This window comes from Fibroporia radiculosa, assembly GCF_000313525.1.
Source record: "Fibroporia radiculosa TFFH 294 genomic supercontigs, scaffold2802, whole genome shotgun sequence".
NCBI classification, from domain to species: Eukaryota; Fungi; Basidiomycota; class Agaricomycetes; order Polyporales; family Fibroporiaceae; genus Fibroporia; species Fibroporia radiculosa.
The window spans coordinates 16,126-33,797 of NW_012133366.1; the positions used below are offsets into that span (position 1 = coordinate 16,126).

General features: G+C 52.0%; 5 protein-coding genes across 5 annotated transcripts; 3 read left to right on the forward strand and 2 right to left on the reverse strand.

Annotated features, from left to right (window-relative positions):
• Positions 1-778: 778 nt before the first annotated feature.
• Positions 779-3,107, forward strand: FIBRA_04318 (uncharacterized protein; the record flags this gene model as incomplete). Its single annotated transcript, XM_012326130.1, has 13 exons — positions 779-1,013; positions 1,069-1,115; positions 1,168-1,521; positions 1,598-1,636; positions 1,687-1,796; positions 1,857-1,989; positions 2,044-2,143; positions 2,201-2,405; positions 2,458-2,535; positions 2,600-2,612; positions 2,670-2,795; positions 2,861-2,926; positions 2,979-3,107. 13 exons carry the CDS (start codon positions 779-781, stop codon positions 3,105-3,107), a joined length of 1,635 nt encoding a protein of 544 aa, XP_012181520.1.
• Positions 3,108-7,637: 4,530 nt separating this feature from the next.
• On the forward strand, positions 7,638-8,659 carry FIBRA_04319 (uncharacterized protein; the record flags this gene model as incomplete). The annotated part of the gene is made up of 5 exons (XM_012326131.1): positions 7,638-7,719; positions 7,778-8,072; positions 8,137-8,297; positions 8,357-8,469; positions 8,525-8,659. 5 exons carry the CDS (start codon positions 7,638-7,640, stop codon positions 8,657-8,659), a joined length of 786 nt encoding a protein of 261 aa, XP_012181521.1.
• Positions 8,660-9,391: 732 nt separating this feature from the next.
• On the reverse strand, positions 9,392-12,313 carry FIBRA_04320 (uncharacterized protein; the record flags this gene model as incomplete). Its single annotated transcript, XM_012326132.1, has 15 exons — positions 9,392-9,448; positions 9,508-9,687; positions 9,798-9,937; positions 9,981-10,036; positions 10,094-10,168; positions 10,297-10,478; positions 10,535-10,590; positions 10,641-11,064; positions 11,303-11,361; positions 11,414-11,490; positions 11,546-11,558; positions 11,613-11,672; positions 11,731-11,767; positions 11,824-11,924; positions 11,998-12,313. 15 exons carry the CDS (start codon positions 12,311-12,313, stop codon positions 9,392-9,394), a joined length of 1,833 nt encoding a protein of 610 aa, XP_012181522.1.
• Positions 12,314-13,727: 1,414 nt separating this feature from the next.
• FIBRA_04321 (uncharacterized protein) lies at positions 13,728-14,731 on the reverse strand (the record flags this gene model as incomplete). The annotated part of the gene is made up of 2 exons (XM_012326133.1): positions 13,728-13,905; positions 13,962-14,731. The coding sequence occupies 2 exons, from the start codon at positions 14,729-14,731 to the stop codon at positions 13,728-13,730; spliced, it is 948 nt and encodes a 315-aa protein (XP_012181523.1).
• Positions 14,732-15,131: 400 nt separating this feature from the next.
• On the forward strand, positions 15,132-17,625 carry FIBRA_04322 (uncharacterized protein; the record flags this gene model as incomplete). Its single annotated transcript, XM_012326134.1, has 6 exons — positions 15,132-16,703; positions 16,758-16,789; positions 16,841-16,984; positions 17,039-17,282; positions 17,333-17,427; positions 17,484-17,625. The coding sequence occupies 6 exons, from the start codon at positions 15,132-15,134 to the stop codon at positions 17,623-17,625; spliced, it is 2,229 nt and encodes a 742-aa protein (XP_012181524.1).
• Positions 17,626-17,672: the final 47 nt, after the last annotated feature.

Here is a 17,672-nt window from a genome sequence, read left to right on the forward strand (position 1 = left end):
TGTGCATGTCGGGACGGATGGAGCTGAGCAGGTAGCCTGCAGAGTTCTCTACGGTGCGCCAGTTGTGGGAGCGGTGCACGGATTCGTGGTGTCCGTTAATATAGGTCGCCATACCGTCGGACATGGTGTTCTATCCGTGCCGTTGTAGGTCAGTGACGCAGGACAAGACTGAGACTACAGATGCGCACCGTAATGATTGACGAGGGAGAGGAGAGAGGAGCTATGGCGGTGATGGACGCGACAGACTGTCGCCTCGTATTTATGCGGGATGCGGGCGATATCATAGGGCCTCTCGGAGTCACGGTCGGCTCGGGACCTCGGCGCAATAGCATCCTGGGTGACTCATCTCGGCATACAGGCTTTCGCTGCCAGGGGCCAGGGCCAAATCCTGAGTCTAGTAGTGTGGAGAAGAGTGCTCCCTCGGCGTCTCGACTTTCATCTCAACCCTCGTCGTCCATCGCGCGTCCCTGATATATCTACCGTGTGCTTCATTTCATCCAACATTCTTCATGCCATCACCCCCGCATCGAACAGACATAGCTGCAAGGCGAATACATGCGTATTTCGTGATCGATAGCCCTACTTAGTTCCGTGATGTGAATGTCCCAGTCGGAGGCTACCCGGGATGCATCGTGCGCTCAGCTTATTTGCGGAATGCGGTTGCGCTCACAATGACTCGCGCCCATTCGAATGAGTAAAAAACAAGTCGCGAGTGCTCACATCATCTCTCCCATTGTGCATCTCTGGCAGCTTCCACGTCTCTTCGTTTGACCAGAAGATGGAGGCCTACTTTGCCTCGCGCAATGACCTTATTTTGCAGGATCGATCGTCGCGACTAGATGCGTACCAGCTCAAACAGGTCTCGGATGTAGAAAAAGAAGCAGACGACATTGTGCGCACCATTCGCACCGTTGAAGCTAATTCAGTCTGGGGAGTGAACAAGACGACCATTTTCGACTACTCGCCTGACGACAACTCCCCCAATGTCTTTCCCGGAATGGCGTTCCTTACAGGTATTCTATCAGCGGCGTACTGGGATTGCAACCAATTCGATGAATTTGATTATAGCACGGGACATCGCGGTGCATACGAAAGTGTTCCATATCATGAGCAAGGTTTGTGTCCCTCCAATCAAGACACTTGTTCACGACGTCTGAATGATTTTAGATGCCCAAGGGTGCGCTCCTCCATGCACACCTTTTTGCCACCGTCAGAGCTCGCAAATTACTTGAGATCGCTCTCACACAACCCGCAATATATATCCGCACTACAACCCGTCTTACACCAAGTAGTATCAAGGCCACGCTGCCATTATTCAAGGCGCTTCCTTTCGCTCAGCGGACCAACTTGACATCTTTGACAGATGACGCATACATTCCTGGTGAATTCGTACCGATACGCGCAGCGAGGGATAATTTTGATGTGAGCTTGGGTGGCCCGCGTGGCTTCGACGACTGGGTCATTAGTTGCATGGAAATAAATCCGTCAGAGGCCTACGGAACCCACAACACGACTGCAAAGGTCTGTATTCTCGTAGCATGTCGACTTACACATCCTGATCCGTTTGGGACTCTTCCATCACAACCTGACCACGCAGATCTGGGCCAAGTTTACGAGCACCTTCAAGGTCAATGAGGTAAGGCTCAGTATATTGATTGTCGTAGCAGGCGTGTTGAACCCCGACAGCCACTTTGCTTCCACATGCCAATCTGGAAGGCATATGTCAAGCAATTTTTCCTGTCCTCCGTCGAAGACGGGATCTCGTATGTGGAACCGAGACTCAGCTTCTGGCAAAAGTACGAACGTCATAATCTCAGCGGTCATTGACCGTGGATTGGATGCGTATATTTTTGCAGGTTCTGCAGCGGCGAAGATGGCGAGAGTAACATCCCGCACCGAGAATGGTTGATGGCATATGACGGCGTCATCAAGGAAGTGAAGGAGGATCTGAAGAGACAAGGTCGGGAAAATGCGTTTGTGGGCTCCAGAGTATATTTCTCATTCTTGATGTGCGCACGATGGCGTCTTACGATCACTTATTAGGTCATATATTCCACCATGCGCACGGATTCCCCGGAACAGCTGGAATGGTACCTTGAAGACTGCCTTGCACTCAAGCAAGAATTCCCCCATCTGATCGCAGGTCATTTTGTTCGCATTCTGCCGCGCATGGCTTTCTTACTTTGGCTTGTCTCCCCAGGTTTTGACCTCATAGGGCACGAAGATTCGTTGAGACCCTTGATAGAATACATCAAGCCTCTCACTACGTTCCAAGAACGCCAGAAAGAGCTTGGGTTAGACATCCCGTTCATATTCCATGCCGGCGAGACTCTCGGAGACGGTACCGCTGCTGATATGAACCTATATGATGCTATACTCTTGGGTACCAAGCGCATAGGCCATGGGTATGTCCTTGTATGCGCGGTCACACGACATACTGACGCGGAGTCCGATCAGCTTCTCCCTCGTCAAACATCCCAAGTTAATGGAGATCTGCAAGGAGAAGAAGATTGCGCTAGAAGTTTGCCCCATTTCGTACGTTTGCTCGTATCTCTCACGCAGTTTTTATGAAAAAAAATATTCGATTTTACACGCATAGGAACGAGGTCCTAGTCAGTACTTCCATTCGAACTCGTTCGTTGCCGTCGTCCTGACGTACAGATACGAAGCGCTTGACCACATCTATACCGATGCACCCACTTGCGATCATGATTAACCATGGCCTTCCAGTTGTGCTGAGCTCGGATGATCCGGCTGCATGGGGAAGCACGGGTATGACATATGATTTTTACCAGGTTTGTAATTACCAATGCTCATGCGTTCTCTGCCGCCCACTGATACCAGCTTTCGCGTATTTCAGGTTCTTGTGTCGAGTGAAGTCTCTGGTTTGATCACCATGGGCGAACTTGCCCGCGATAGTCTCAAGGTATGCTCTTGTCCGTCATTTGCACCATACACCAACATATTTGTTTGCCCAGTACTCCTGTCTGGATGACGACGAGAAGCAGCATGCACTGGCTGCATATAATGAGCAGTGGAGTAAGTTTGTCGAGTGGGTAGTTAAAGAATACGGAACAAATTTAAACAAGCCAGCGAGATTGAACTAGAGTTCGTCCTGACATAATAATTATATTCGCTCCATACTGGATGGCCACACCTTCCAGAAACGCGCAGTCTGACCACAAGCAGTAATGCGCAATTCAACTATCTCAATATATATAGGTCTATCGCCCGAGGACTACTGATAAGGAACGTTATGGTGTTGAGGTAAGGTGTAAGTAACAATATGAGTGACGAGATACAATGCTTTAGAGCTTCGGGGTCGTTGCGATAGATGCCCTCTGTAACCACAACACATAGCTAGTTACAAAACGTCACTGGAAGCAGCACAGATCATGCCATTATGCAGATAAGAGTAAGGCGGCAAGCCCGCAATTGGCTTGTGAAAATAAAAAGAGCGCTGGTATATGTACTGGCGGAAACGAGCAGGATTGGGGGCTGGAGAAGAAGCTTGTCACTGCACAATGCAGCATCCGACTCCCTTCCCAGGTCCTGGTTGGTTGTAGGGATCCTCGTTCTTGGCGACCGGTCCCCAAACTGACGGAACCTACGGTCAACGTCAGCAGATGCATCATCTAAGAACGGTCTAACAGAGCTATGGTCGCTGGTAGGAACACGAGATAACGAACCAGAGGATCCTTCGTTGTTTTGCAATACCGAATGAGGCTGAAAATCGACGTAGAGTATGCGAGGAAGAGCAGTGACACACAGGCAGAAAAGTAGGCACAGGGGGATATGCATGTCATCAGCACGTAGCAGGACACAACTGAGAAAGCAACGCACCTCGCACTGGCTTCGCTGACCATGATCCTTGGCCTCGCCAAGTCCTCCCTCAATCGCTGATTGTGCTCTGTCAGACGACGAAGCTTGAGCTCCGACATCGACTGTTTCTGTGGTCGGTTGTTCATCTTTCAGGTCCAGGCGCGAGTATCAGAGTTGGGGCTACAATGATGGCGAGCGGGCGTGGGTCGTTTCGAGTTCTTGAACGCCCTCGAGACCTCGCACGACAAGGCCAACGACCAGAAGGTGAGCGACGACGATTCGGATGCGCACGCATGGCGCCCAGCAAGGCTCACCAGCAGATCAATATTGGGACCGGAATCCGGACACTGGGTATACGCAGGCGTCTAGGGCACTGCGGACAGTTGGAGGTAGGTCGAGGAGAATGCCGTCCGTCGTCGCTAGCAGCGGGCTGGGGTAGGAGAGAAAGTAAGAAGATGAGAGTTTGGTGGGAAAACGACCTTGGCTGAGACGGGCGAACGCTGCACAGGCCGGCCGCTGTCAGCGTCGTTCGGCGTTTGCTGCCTGGAATGTTCACTCATCTCACTTTGATGGACGCTCTCACTCTGGCACGTGTGCCCTCCTCACTGCTCCCAACTCATGTGGCCACTAGTGAGATAATGTTCACATACCGTTGATATAAAGATTCGAAGCTTGTCGCAGTAAGTACAACAAGCATTCACGACCGCAATATCCCTCAGTGAGGCTGTACCCGATCGATTCCGGCTCCAAGATTATTGCACCGCGGCCTCAAACACGCACCGAAACATTATTGTAGTCGGAAATCTGTTCTGGGATACATGGCCATGAAAGAGGTACATCACGTTTATATTGAGCTGTAGTTGATTCAGAATTTCCCCAGCAAGCTGGGGTACCTCCGAGAGATGCGATACTAAACAGATAGCTACACGGTGGGATGCATTACTGTCTTCCAGAACAGTACTCCGGCCTTTCTACTTCCACGACACTATAGAATGCTCGAAATGCAACGGGTCCAATGCCATCCTCCGTCCTGACATCGCAGTTTGTGACTAAATGCGCTAATATTGCTTTCATCAAATCTGTCGCAAGGAATCGGCCGGGGCTAGTTGCGAAAGAACAGCTGCAACCACGACAAGCGTTGGAAGGAAAGGCGAGGCGATAAAAATAAGACAAGTCGTACCATGCCCGTATCCCAATGTCAAACAAGAACCACTGCTGGCAATCTTGACAGACGCTTCAGTCATGTCTGCATTTCGGACATCACATCCGAATATATTGCTTCATTGTGCTCTCCTGCTAGACGCCACAAGCCTGGTTCTCGCAGGGATGAAGGTACGATCAGAGAGCGCGTAATTTTTCTTCAGACTTCGCTTCATGGAAACTGTCAAAACAAGCACAGATCTATCAGCATGGTTCTCATACGAACAAAAAAGGATATGATAAGCTGGAGGCTGAAGAGATACAAGTGCTGCTTCTGGCGCACCTCGTCACCTGCTAGTGTTAGTTCTGTCAATTTGATTCAGACATATTCCCTGATACATGACATGATCTCCTTTTGTAAGATTTCAGCATGGTGTGGGTTAGTGATACAATAGTGCAAGGCAAACATGCAGAGCTGCAAGCTTGATCACATAGTCATACATGGGTCCGCCATACAACCAAAATGAGAGCAACATACCAGACACTGAATGTCAGTCGTTTTTAAGAAAGAAAAAGGCGAAGAACAAGAGCATGGATTGAGTGTTCTCCATCATACTATAGGCATGTGATAGAGGGCAGCACGACGGTTTCAATATGTAAGACCATCATCACCTTTCACTCTCGCTGCCAAATGGATAGAGCACAGTAAAGAGGAGTGAACAAAATGCCATATAAGACGTTTTTCCCTTTGTTGATATGAACATGTGGTACGCGTTACTGGACAAGAAACCAGCACCTCAGGTTCACATGTCCCCAGCAGAGCGTCCTGCGTTTCTGAAAGGCAGGTCTATAACCTGATTGTATACATCGCGAGTCAGTCATGCATCGACTATGAATTGATCCTCGCGTGACTGCTCGCCTTGCGTTTAAGAACTATGCAACTCCACGCACACCTTGACCATAATCAATACATGTCCCAGTTGGAGTACTCACCAATGGTGGTAATTTGGAAGCTCTGCCTACTAAGATCATCCGAGTATTGGGCTGTTTGTCCTAATTCAAGGCCGGATGCTTCTCTCCATTAGTGGAATAAAACCGGCATTGCGGTGACAATAGTACAAGGGTCACTAATCTTGCGCACCCCATGACGACCATGTCCGCTACCTTCAATTCGAACAGGGTATATCGGCTACCGGCGATATCTGCGAAAGCGACTTCGTTCACTAGATACTAACGTGTGTGTCTGTAAGAAGTGCTCTCGCTAGACACCATGTTCGTTCATTGCTCTAACGAGCTCTGACAATATGGTTGAGACAAGTACAATTCAAACATAAGTGAGCACATACCTTGTTCCACAATGGAGATGGTAAGTAATGTCAACTTGTATCACTACCAGAACTGGGACCACGTCAAAACGAGAGAAAAGTGTGCCATTAATCGAGCTTATGCTACACAAGAGAAGTGTCTGACTCAGGCTCAGAGTAAACAATAGCAAAGTCCTGACCGGATGCTAGAAGTTCCGTATAATATGTACTGCATTGCAAATGCTAACATGTATCCGCGAATGGTAGATGTTAGGGCAAGGTAATGTGTCCAAAGTTGCATGAGGAGCGACCACGATAGTCTTGTGGGCGGTGCGCAGAACGGGGGGGACGCGCGGAGGGAAGCGAGGGGCGGTGGCGTAGATAGGACAGCAAGCCCGCCTTCCTGGATCGGATGTCACTGTAGCGTTGTCACATCTGAGCAAACATCGGTCCCGAAGTAACGTAGGACATAGCGCGAAGACATACCATGCCAATGAGTGATGAGTCTTACATGATGACACAGCACCCAGACTTTTGCTGTGCCGTAGCAAACGGATCCTCTGCCTTGCTCACAGGTCCCCATACAGACGGCACCTGTACAGGTAAATCCGGTTAGCAATCAGATGGAAGCAAAATATGCAGCGTGACCATACGGCCACGACCAAGGAGACACGAAAATGCATCGTGTCGTATGGGAAAGTAAATGAGATCGCCACGAGAGGCAAAAGGGCTCCAAAACATGTCGGTAATGGCAGACAACAGACAGTTGAACAGCACGGAGCAGTACTCACGAGATAGTCTTTTGTTGTTTTGCAGTAGCGTATCAGGCTGACCACGTCAGATATTCGTGAGATGCGCCCACATACATATGGAGATATCGTACCTTACGCTGGCTTCACTCACTCGTAGACGTGGTCTTGCGAGATCCTCTTTGAGTCGTTGGTTATGACCCTCCAACCTACGAAGCTTGAGCTCAGACGCAGAGATGTTGGGTTGTCGGCTGCTCATTGTGGGAGACCAAAGCCGCAATGATCGGACGAACGGAGGGGATGAGAGGATGCGCGGTGAGGACAGCACTACCTGGCTTGACCCAGCTACACGCAAAAGGCGACGGCCGAGCTGGGAGCTCTGTCGTAAAATAGAGAAATGACCGCGAGACGGGCTCCAGAAGAAGGAAGGAAGGAAGGAATGGAAAGGAGCGGCAGTCTTGAGACAGAGGTGGTGGAAGCGCTAGCTAGAAGTTGCCGCTGGGAATGAGCGCGCTTGTCTTCCTTCTATTTCAGGCTAGTCTCCCATCACGTGCGTCGCGTCGCCCGCGTCTCTCGCGCGCCGCTGCGGCCGTCGCGGACATCTCCCCCTCGCTCGTTCCCCATGGTCCGCCAGCAGTCTCACCTCGTCCAGAAGCTATCGCCTATCAATCCACGATATCAAAAATCTTCCCTCGCTCGCTATGGTGCGTTCCCGGCCATGTCAATGATATCAACTTCTCATTCGGTGGCTGTGTCTTCCAGTAAAACAGCCACCAAAGTCTCCTCTCGCAGCTATACATCCGTCTGCGAGAACGGCACGCGTTAAGCTGCAGAACGCGAACACAAACCGCTTTCTCAGGAATCGCACACAGCTTTCTACTATCCATGAACAGCCTCAAGAAGAAGAGGAAGAGGCATACGATCATTCATACGATCCTTACCGAGGACTCAACACATTAGAGCGCAATGAGGAACGCGACCTTCGTAAACACGCTAGTGAGGAGGAAGACATGGATTGGGATGACGAAACGACACTTGTTGCTATGCTACATGACGTGTACGTCAATCTCGCTACGTTGTTGCAAGCCCCATCAGAACTATAACATCCGTTGGGAATTCAGCACCCCTGGAGAAGATGAGGATGAGAAACTTATCGCTCTGGCAAACAAACTCAAAGCACCGATGTCTGCACAAAACACTGCGATGAAACAATACCTCGCGGAGACAATCGTGCCAGTGATCACGCACGTCAAGGAGCTCCATGGAACACTTGAGGACAAGGGTACGTGCGCATATATGCAGGTAATTTTGCGTCTGGTATACCGTGAGCTCGGTTTACAGTCGATCTGGCTTTTGGGGCTGGGGTAATTACATTTGATAAAGTCTGCAAGAAAGTGGAGACTATGGCACTCCATGACGAAGACGATCTAAAGGTTACGTATGCTGATGTCCAGGTGCGTGACACCGCTTGTAGATCTTTTTTAGCACTGATTGAGTTGAGCCGTAAAGGGCAATATGAAACGATTAGTCGACGAATTAGAGCAAGCATATACTCGTCGCGAGGACTTGTGGACTACTCTACAAGAGGACGTCGATAAATGCGGTGACTATCACCATCCCTCGCCTGTTTTCCCAGAATTTTAACCTGTTATCTGACTTGATTTTGATTGGGTCATTGCAAGCTGAACGTGCTCAAGCGGCACTGGACGCTCTTCCAGGTGAGGTGGAATGCGCCATTATATCGGTCGAGAAGCGGAGTAAGGAAGTCGATAAAGATACCGGCGCGATGTCAAAGCACAAAATCCTTAAAGGACTCATGGAAAATCTATGAATATCCGAATGAGTATATGCACCTATTCTCCGCTTTGGTCCTCCTACTTCGCCAAAACCCCTTCAGCAAATCTCATTCCCTTGTTCGATGCTATCATTCGCATAACATGACGTGCCCTCCCTTGGCAACATCCCCTTCAATCTTGTCTCGCATATTTTCTCATCGTGATTTCGCCATGACATCGTCCCACACCCTGTATTGCTATCGTAGATAAAGCATGTCTCCTTGTGTATCATTATGTTCATGGACAATTTATATCGGATTTATCCGTTGTCATCGTCTGTCCGATGGGTATTCCGCGCATCCGGAAACATACCTTAATCGCCACATGCAAGCGAGCTTCTGCCGCCCTTCGGCTTTCGAGCGAACGTGAGTGAAGTGGATTTGGTACGAGCTACGACAGTCCCTGTTAGTACATACAATGTTCTACACATCCGTTTAACTACATCACGCCACGGCACCGTGCGCTGTCGTAGAATAACAGCGATGGCAGAGACGCGTCATACACAACTTATCGTACTGAAAACAACAGTAGCCGCCTCACCTCACGCGCTCGCATCCTCCATCTCCTCTGCCTGGGTCATCTTCACCCATAACCCACCCTATCATCCGCAATTAGCCTCGGCGCCATCTCGCAGGTAGAGCCGCGCACAACACTCACGTTTGAATAAAGCGTCAGATGTGACTTCGGCCAGAACTTCTCGAAGCTCTTCCGGCCCCAGCCACCCGCCCACTCCGCGGGGGGCAGCGAGCCCGGCGGCGCAGCCTCAGGCGCGAGTTCCATCGCGGAGAAGCGCTGAAGCAGCCGGATGAGGAAGAACGACATCTCGTTGTATGCAAACTGTTAGATACGTCAGTGGTATTCTCCAGGCGCAGACGGTGTGGTGTAAAACGGGGCGGGTGCTGAGAACAGGACTAAGGGAGGTGAGAACGAAAGACGGGCGCACTCACCTGCTGTCCGAGACAGATGCGCGGGCCGGCATTGAATGGGAGGAAAATAAACGGGTTCGGCGTGAGATACTTGTTCACTCGTTCGTCCAGGAAGCGGTCTGGGTCGAATTCGTGTGCTGGTGTAGGCGCAGGTGCGTCAGCTATCAAGATGCAAGGCGTCAGAGGATTTGAGTAAAATCTCACCGTCCGGGCCCCAGTATTCCGTCCGTCTGTGCATAGCAAAGACGGAATACGTAAATCTAGCGGCATGATTTTAAGACCGTCATTACGAATGCAATGGACGAGGAGATACGTACGCAGCCTTAGGTGGGATGTAAAAGGGCTTTCCATTAGGATCTGCGTTGGGGATCAGGCACTCGTCTATCGAAAACCTGACATCTTAAAGATCAATAAGGAAGGTTGGGCGTTTATATTCCATACTTGCCTGATATTGAAGGGCCTATCATATTCAAACGCAATAAGTTGAACTGTCCTTGACTGACGTTGTTCAGGAACTTACACGGCTGGGTACAACCTCAACGTCTCGTTGATCACAGCGCGCAAATATCGCATGTCCTTGATATCCGCATAAGTTGGCCTTCTGTGTGAACCGACTTTCTCAAGGACCTCTGCACGCAGACGCTGCAAAACCGCAGGATAGATACACAGGAAATAGACCGTAAACGTCAACGACGCTGCTGTCTGAAGAAACCCCTTGACTGAATAAATTGTGGATTGAGGGAGAACATGGCACCGACCGTATCACGCCCAGCGATCAGGATGTTGAGCACCTCGTCATGCAACACGACCGGATCTGATCAGCCATCAGTAATATTTCCAACCGCACATACAGGCTCTGCTCACCGCTGGTATATTTAACCAGATGATCCAACAGCGTCTCGTCGTCCGCACTATCCGTATCCCCCTCCATCTGGCTGACCTTCTCCCCAGCCTTCTCCCGCTCCTCTTTCTTCTGCAGTGCCTCTTCCAAAATTGGGTCGAGGTATTCATTCACGATACGCATGTGCTCATCTGACTTATTCTTCCAAATCTCGAAAAACCGCCAGATCTTACCCACCGCGGCGCGCTCCGCAACGACCTGCTGCGCCTGCTGGAACGCACGCGCGAATGCTTCGGCGCGGTCGACCTGCCCCGCGGATGTCGGAGACGAGACGAAGGGCGTCGGGGCCTGATTGTGCGGGAAGGGTAGCGGGGAGCGAAGCGAGTGCACGCAGGATGCGAAAAGGAACTCGGTCGCAGAGTCAAGAGTGAAGCGAGAGATGAGATCCTGTGAGTAATACATTAGCATGAACGACGGAAGACTTGAGACAGAGTTGATTGTGGATATATGTGCGCGATTTGTCATGGGGAATTGTTTGAGGCTGAGTCCAAAATAAAGGAAACAAAAGGGGGGCAGCCATTAAGTTATGAGGATAGCGGGTATGTTTCTTACAAATACTACACTTGCACCAGTAATTTCCCTCCTTTCCATGGTCTGCATTGATTATAGTTGCGCATAAACTTACTTGAAAATCAACAGCGCATCCGATACGCATACGAGCATTCATCGCAGAAAGTGCAGATTCTGTACAGAAGAATCAGCGTCCAAAAATAAAATCTTCCCGAGTACGACGAACCTGCATGACGGTCGAATAGCTCAAAGTGACTGATGCGATCCTTGCTGAAGAACGGACGCGTCATTGAACGATGCCATCTGCGATGATTACATATTGGCTTTTATCTTGCAATCGAACGAATTGTACCCATACTTCCACATGTCCCCTGCCAAACACGATGTGAAAAATGGATGATAGAATGCGATTTGACCGTACTCACCATCAGAATTAAACACACCTGTGCCCAACACAGACTTCATATATGTCTTGAATAAATCACCTGGGACGTCAACGGAGCTAATGAGAGAGGGCATATATCCTGGCCCCGTCTGACACACCCTTCTCAAAGTTTTGGAAATCAGTAGCAAGGATGCACTACAACCCCGATAATGCTTGAGCATATTTCACGAACAAGGCCACGATTGGAATACCTTGATAACATTAGGATCGCATGAAAGGAATCCGCAATCCCAAAAGATGTTGATTTGGAATGTCGGACCAAGTTCATTGAATTTATCCCATGCAAAATCGGCTGTTCGATCAAGTACATATCCCATAGGTTTAATTTAAAGCATCCTTGCTGGAAAAGAGGCACATGCACTCACCCGGGTATCCCATCTTCATGGTCTCCATAATCTCCGTAAGGACATCAAGGCCCGCGACGCGCTCCCCTTTCCAAGAAGGCGGCAGTACGGCACCAAGACGTGCTGCCGCGCGATTGAATTTGAACCATCGCAGCCGCACACGGAAAACAAGAAAGAGGGGAATGCTCGAAATTGCAAGTAGAGTGATCAGCCAGGTTGGAGTAGCCACGACGTCATATCTCCCAAGTAAGTGTGCAGCGGTGGCCACACCAAGCGGGGGGATGGAGAGAAAGACGAGGACGTATAGGATGGCATAGATTCCAGGAGGGAGAGTCATGATGATGAGGGGCGAGTCCAGACGAGCGAGAGGGCGAGCTAGTTATTATGTGGGATGGGAAAGTAGCAGTCGTGCCTGCCACCGGGTGAGGTGAGCCGGAAATACCTCTGGTCATAATCAACCAGGCGCGTGGGGAATCACGGACACCAGAATCGACTGCGCCGGCAATATATGTCGGTCAGCAAGAAACTGGAAGAAAGCAGCAGCCCACACATCGCAGCTGCACTATCAGAGTCGACGATAAGGCCTGAGCTTTTCCCTTCAGCGCACGTACCGTGCACGGAGATTATCCAGCTGGCAGAAAGAGAGAGAGGAAATCAAGCAAGTCGCCATTTCTCACCGAGGCTAGCTAGGCGCATGCACAACTTTCACTTGGGTCAAGCTTTCACAAATCCCAGGTCTGCACTCTGCATGTACCGTACGGTAAGGAGTATAAATCCTAGAAACTAAATTAATTAAAAAAAACTCCGCAACAAGCGAAAGGTCGCGTATGCCATCGTGAGCGCCCAAACGTTAACCTGATAAGCATTTGGAACCAGATCTGCCAGTCATATTGCGATCACACGAATTTCAATGACGGCGGCCAATTGCAATCAGCTCTTCGAACTTACACCCCATGTCAGGCAAGTATGTAAGCCTCAAGAGTAGGCTGTATGCCTAAATGCCGCCCGTGGCAGCCTCAAGGCCGAGTATTAGGGAAATCCTAATGCATGATGAACTTATTAAGGTAAGTACAACTTTCGTGATGATGTGATCCCTCGTTTCAAAGTGTACGAGCGACCGAGAATATTACGAGTTTGTATCTGTGAATGTTCAAATTTGCCTCGCGGAGCCGCGACACTTGAACGTTTGAACGCTTGCAGGGCCGAAGTGCAGCGCTCCTGTCACGCCAAAATGATTATATACTAGTCCTACTCAATTCTATTCTGCATCACTTATTCAAAAGACCCTATAAATAGGGCTGAGGAATAGATCTGTCTCGGCCACCTTGACTGTTCTGTCAATCGAAGAAAGGGATCTTAGGCCGAGAAACTATCCGAGTCTGTCACTGCATTGTGTGAAAGGGCATGAAGGAGGACACCTACTGCCCCAGTGGTTATGCCGAACTTGACGCAAGTGAATGAAGGACCTAATTTGAGAACCCCGCCGGCGACAAGTGGACGAATGGGACTAAATATCCTGGAAGTACTTGTAATGGTGGTTGTAGTAGATGAACAGCTATCAACGCCTGGAATCGCGCTGACTCTTTTGCAAACGTTTCGCACAACAGGATCGAGTGGGACAGATAATTACTCTGGCAATATAGCAGTGGCACACGAATCTGACTGGCGAAAGTTTAATTCAAAAACTCTCAGGCTGATCATGCAAAACGCAAGCGCACCAGTCACCAGTTACGTAGAATGTATCTCCACCCTCAAGCATAAGATGCAGTAGCATGTCGTCGGAATGCTGCACGTACTTGGCTTTGCACTCCGAGTTCCCACTTGACAAGATTCTCTCGGTTGTACACCTCTCTGCGAAGCGCTCTGTCTTTGCTGTGAAGGAAGCAATGCAAGTACGCAAACACCAGTGCGTCGAGCGGGGTCGGGGCACTATCGAGGCGAGCGCAAGATCAGCATAAGTACCGGATGTGTTCGGCGATACTTACGCTGAGTTTAAGAACCATTTGTCCGTCCCCAATCGTTCGGACAGAGCAGCGATGGCTTCGCAATATTGCGTAAATACAAGTGCAGGGTCCACACGGGCACCCCATGGCGGGATAAAAGAACTGATACCCGTGAGCGGAGGAGGCGGCGGAGTGAGCACGGTCGCCAGGCTGCGTTTCTTGGCGGGAAAAGGTGTAAGAATCGCATCAAGCACGGACGGCGGTGGTTGCGACAGCATCTTAAATGAGAACGACGCGTCGAGATCACCTTCAACAATATTCCAGCGAGGAAAAAGACGCACCAGCGCGGCATGGACGTTCCCCTCCATCAACGACACCCACGCACGACTTTCATCACGAGCGGCGATGTCAGTGTATCCCTCAAGCTCGCCTAAGACGTCGCCGACACGTCCGTCTACCCATCCAGGTATAAGGTGCGCTGGGAGCAGTTCGCCGCCCTGCTCCCCGTCCTTGCTCGGGACGTGTAAATTCGGCAACAGTCCGTCGATGGCGCCGTCCTGGGTGACATCCCACCGCACAGACACGTCACTGAGTCCGCGCAGTGCGAGGTATGCCTGCCACTTCAGACACTCGACGTCGTTGCTCAGCAGGTCTTCGTTATCTGAGTTGTCATTGCGCGGTGAGTGTATCCATAGTGTAGGCGCGGCGACTGGTGATGCGGTATACGGCGAAGCAACGGGCCCGTGTGTGTGTAGTGGAAAGAGAGCGAAAATCTGGCGCAAAGGTTTGGGAATAGATGGTAGGGTGGACATGCAGTAGGACTCGGCGATGACACTCGGACAAAGAGAACGACCTCTCCGCAAGTAAGATCTACATTTTTGAAGGCAATACAAGCATAGATTTCACTGAAATTATATGCTATTTTTATATCAACTCTGATGCAACCTTTTATCTGAGATATACTACGTTTCACAAAGCAATTGCGCATATATTAGCGCAACCAAATACTAACGTAATCAATACAGTTTCTCTATGATATTTGGTTACTCTTGCTCTTCAACCCAACGTCGTGCCTACAAATTCGCGTATTTGACGAGCTCGTTGCAGTCCAGGCAAGTTCATGTCATTGTGACTACTTCATCATTCGACCACCAAAGTCTGCGGCAAACTTGCAGCAACTGGCGCTACATTCTCGCCTTGTAGGCGATCACCATGTCCGAGGGCACATCCACCCCCTCACGGCCAGGAACACCAGTCGCCGACCTACCTACGTTTTCGCATGTCCGACCATACCGATTTACATGGGACCCCGCATCGCGCAAGCAAGGCCCAGGCAGCGTCTCAGCGACGACCGAGGGGCGCGGTGACTATTTCGCAGAGACGACCCCGTTCGATTTATACGGCTCATCTCTCTCTTCCCTCCAGCCTGGGGCACTGCCTGCAGAATGGAGCAGCGCGAAATATGGTTTCCACGGTGCGTGCTATTTCATTGATGCGCCAGATACCCCCTCACCCCGAACAGCGATCTCCACCGTCGTGAACAGTCCACATAAACGCTCCGCGCCACCCAAGGCCCACTCCAGCATCCCCTCTGTACCCCCCGCTGAGCTTCCCCGCGTGCGCCGGAAAGATTTTGACGCATACCTCACCTCCGTCGGCCCCGAATGGGAGCGGTTCCAGAAGAACGCAGAACAGGGCCGCGAAGGCAGCGCCCAGATCCCCTCCACACCGCTGCCCTCGTCGAACATTGATCTCCCCCACCACGAGCATGATCCAAACACACCACGCGCTCCCCGTCCCACACCCGGACGCGCACTTCCTCCGCTCGAGTCCGTCCCTGCCGTGTTCTTCGACCCCAACTTCAACCTCAGCGACCCGCGCACGTTCGGCGCCGTCACCGAGCAGCTCGAGGGCGCAGACACAGACCCTGCTGCGCTATCGTACTCGCTGCCGCTACTCGAGAAGCTCTCGCACCACGCGGACACGATTGAACAGCACCTCGTCCGCGAGATCTCGCTGCGGTCCACGTCATTCTTCGCCGCGCTGTCCAACCTGCAGGACCTGCAGACCGAGTCGGAGCAGTGCCTCGACCGTATCGGCCGTCTGCGCGGGCTCCTGCGCGACGTCGACGAGACGGGCGCGCGGCGCGGGCTCGAGATCGTCCGCCGGGAGTGCCGCCTGCGGAATCTGGACGCGGTGCGCGAGGGCGTGCGCGTCGTCGGAGGTGTAGTGGAGATGACGGGCGTTGCGAAGAGCCTCGTCGCGGCGGGACAGTGGGGCGAGGCGCTGGACGTGATTGAAGAGCTGGATCGGCTATGGGATGCCGACGTGAGCTCAGAGGGGAAAGTGCAGGTACCGGCGAGTCCTGCACCGTCGGGTAAGTCGAGAGATACGCCCCGGGAGCCTCTGCCTACGGTACCAGAGTCGCCGCCGGACAGCCCAAAGGCCCCGTCTGCGAACGGCATCCAGCGACCGCCGCTGAACGTGCCGTTGTCCTCCCTGAACGCGTTTGCGGCACTCCCGGTGCATTTACGCGAGCTGACGATGGAGATTACTTCCGCGCTGACCTCAGAGTTCGTGAACGCGCTGCGGCTGGACCTCGTCGAGCGCATTGATGCCCCCCAGGGCGCGCCAGAGATGGTCATACAGGAGTCTCCCGACACGTCGCTGAAAGACAGACTGCGACCGCTGCTGCAGTGTCTTGCGCGGACGAGGGGCGTGCGAGAAGCGAGTGTGTCGTGGAGAGAGGTGGTCATGGTAGAGGTTCGGAATACGCTTAGGCGAGTGAGTGCGCGTTCTCAGAGCGATGCCAGGTAGCGTTCTGCTGACGTGCTGTAGCGAATACCAGGGTTGGATGTGGATGACGAGAAGTAAGTACGCCGTACGCATCTGCCCCGACGATGGCTAACGCTGACGCACAGGTCCGGTGGGGGAGGGGAGCTACGTTCGATGGCGCACGCGGCGTTCATGGACGTCGCACGGAGGATGTATCAGAGTCTGCTGCGATGCATCGAGGGGCTGCAGCGGCAAAACGGTGCGATCATCAGCGTGCTCCAGTCTGTGCGGTACGTGCTGCGGTGCTCGGTTTCATGCATACGTCACTGACAGGGACATGGAAGAATGCCCAAGGGGACGGTCGACATCCCGGGGTTGCAAGAAGAGCTAGTGGGGACGCTATCGGCAGCCACGGAGCTCGCGCACGCGCGAGCGTCCAAGGTCGTCGCAGCACGAGCAGAACAGCACGCAGCACTAGACCTACCAAGCTTCTGCAGCCTGTTCGATGAGTCGTGGAAATTCGTCGTCGAGTCGGAGATGGTCTGCCGGCGGATGATCGTGGGCCTGCGCGGGACGCTCATCAGCCAGGTGAGTCTTGCGGTCCTGTACTGAGCGGTGCTGATGAAAGGACACGGCAGGCCAAGGGCTTCCTGCAGACGTTCCACCAGGCGCAGATCTCACACTCGGCGAAGCTCGTGGAGGACGAGCAGTGGAACGCGGCAGAGGTCGCGCCGTCGGTGCAGCACCTGGTTGATCTGCTCGTCGATGCGTCGATCGCGGACCCCCCAGAGCTACTCCTGAACCGTCCGCCACCGAACTCTCCACTACCTGCGTCGCCCCTGCCCGTGTCGCCCCTGCTGTCGCCCAACGGTGCAGTGCGACACCCATCTTCTCCGCTGCCCTCGCCTGCCTTTGCGAGCTCGGGCTCTAGCTCGGGGATGGCGTCGCGACAGAGACGGGCACCGAGCGGCCCTGCGA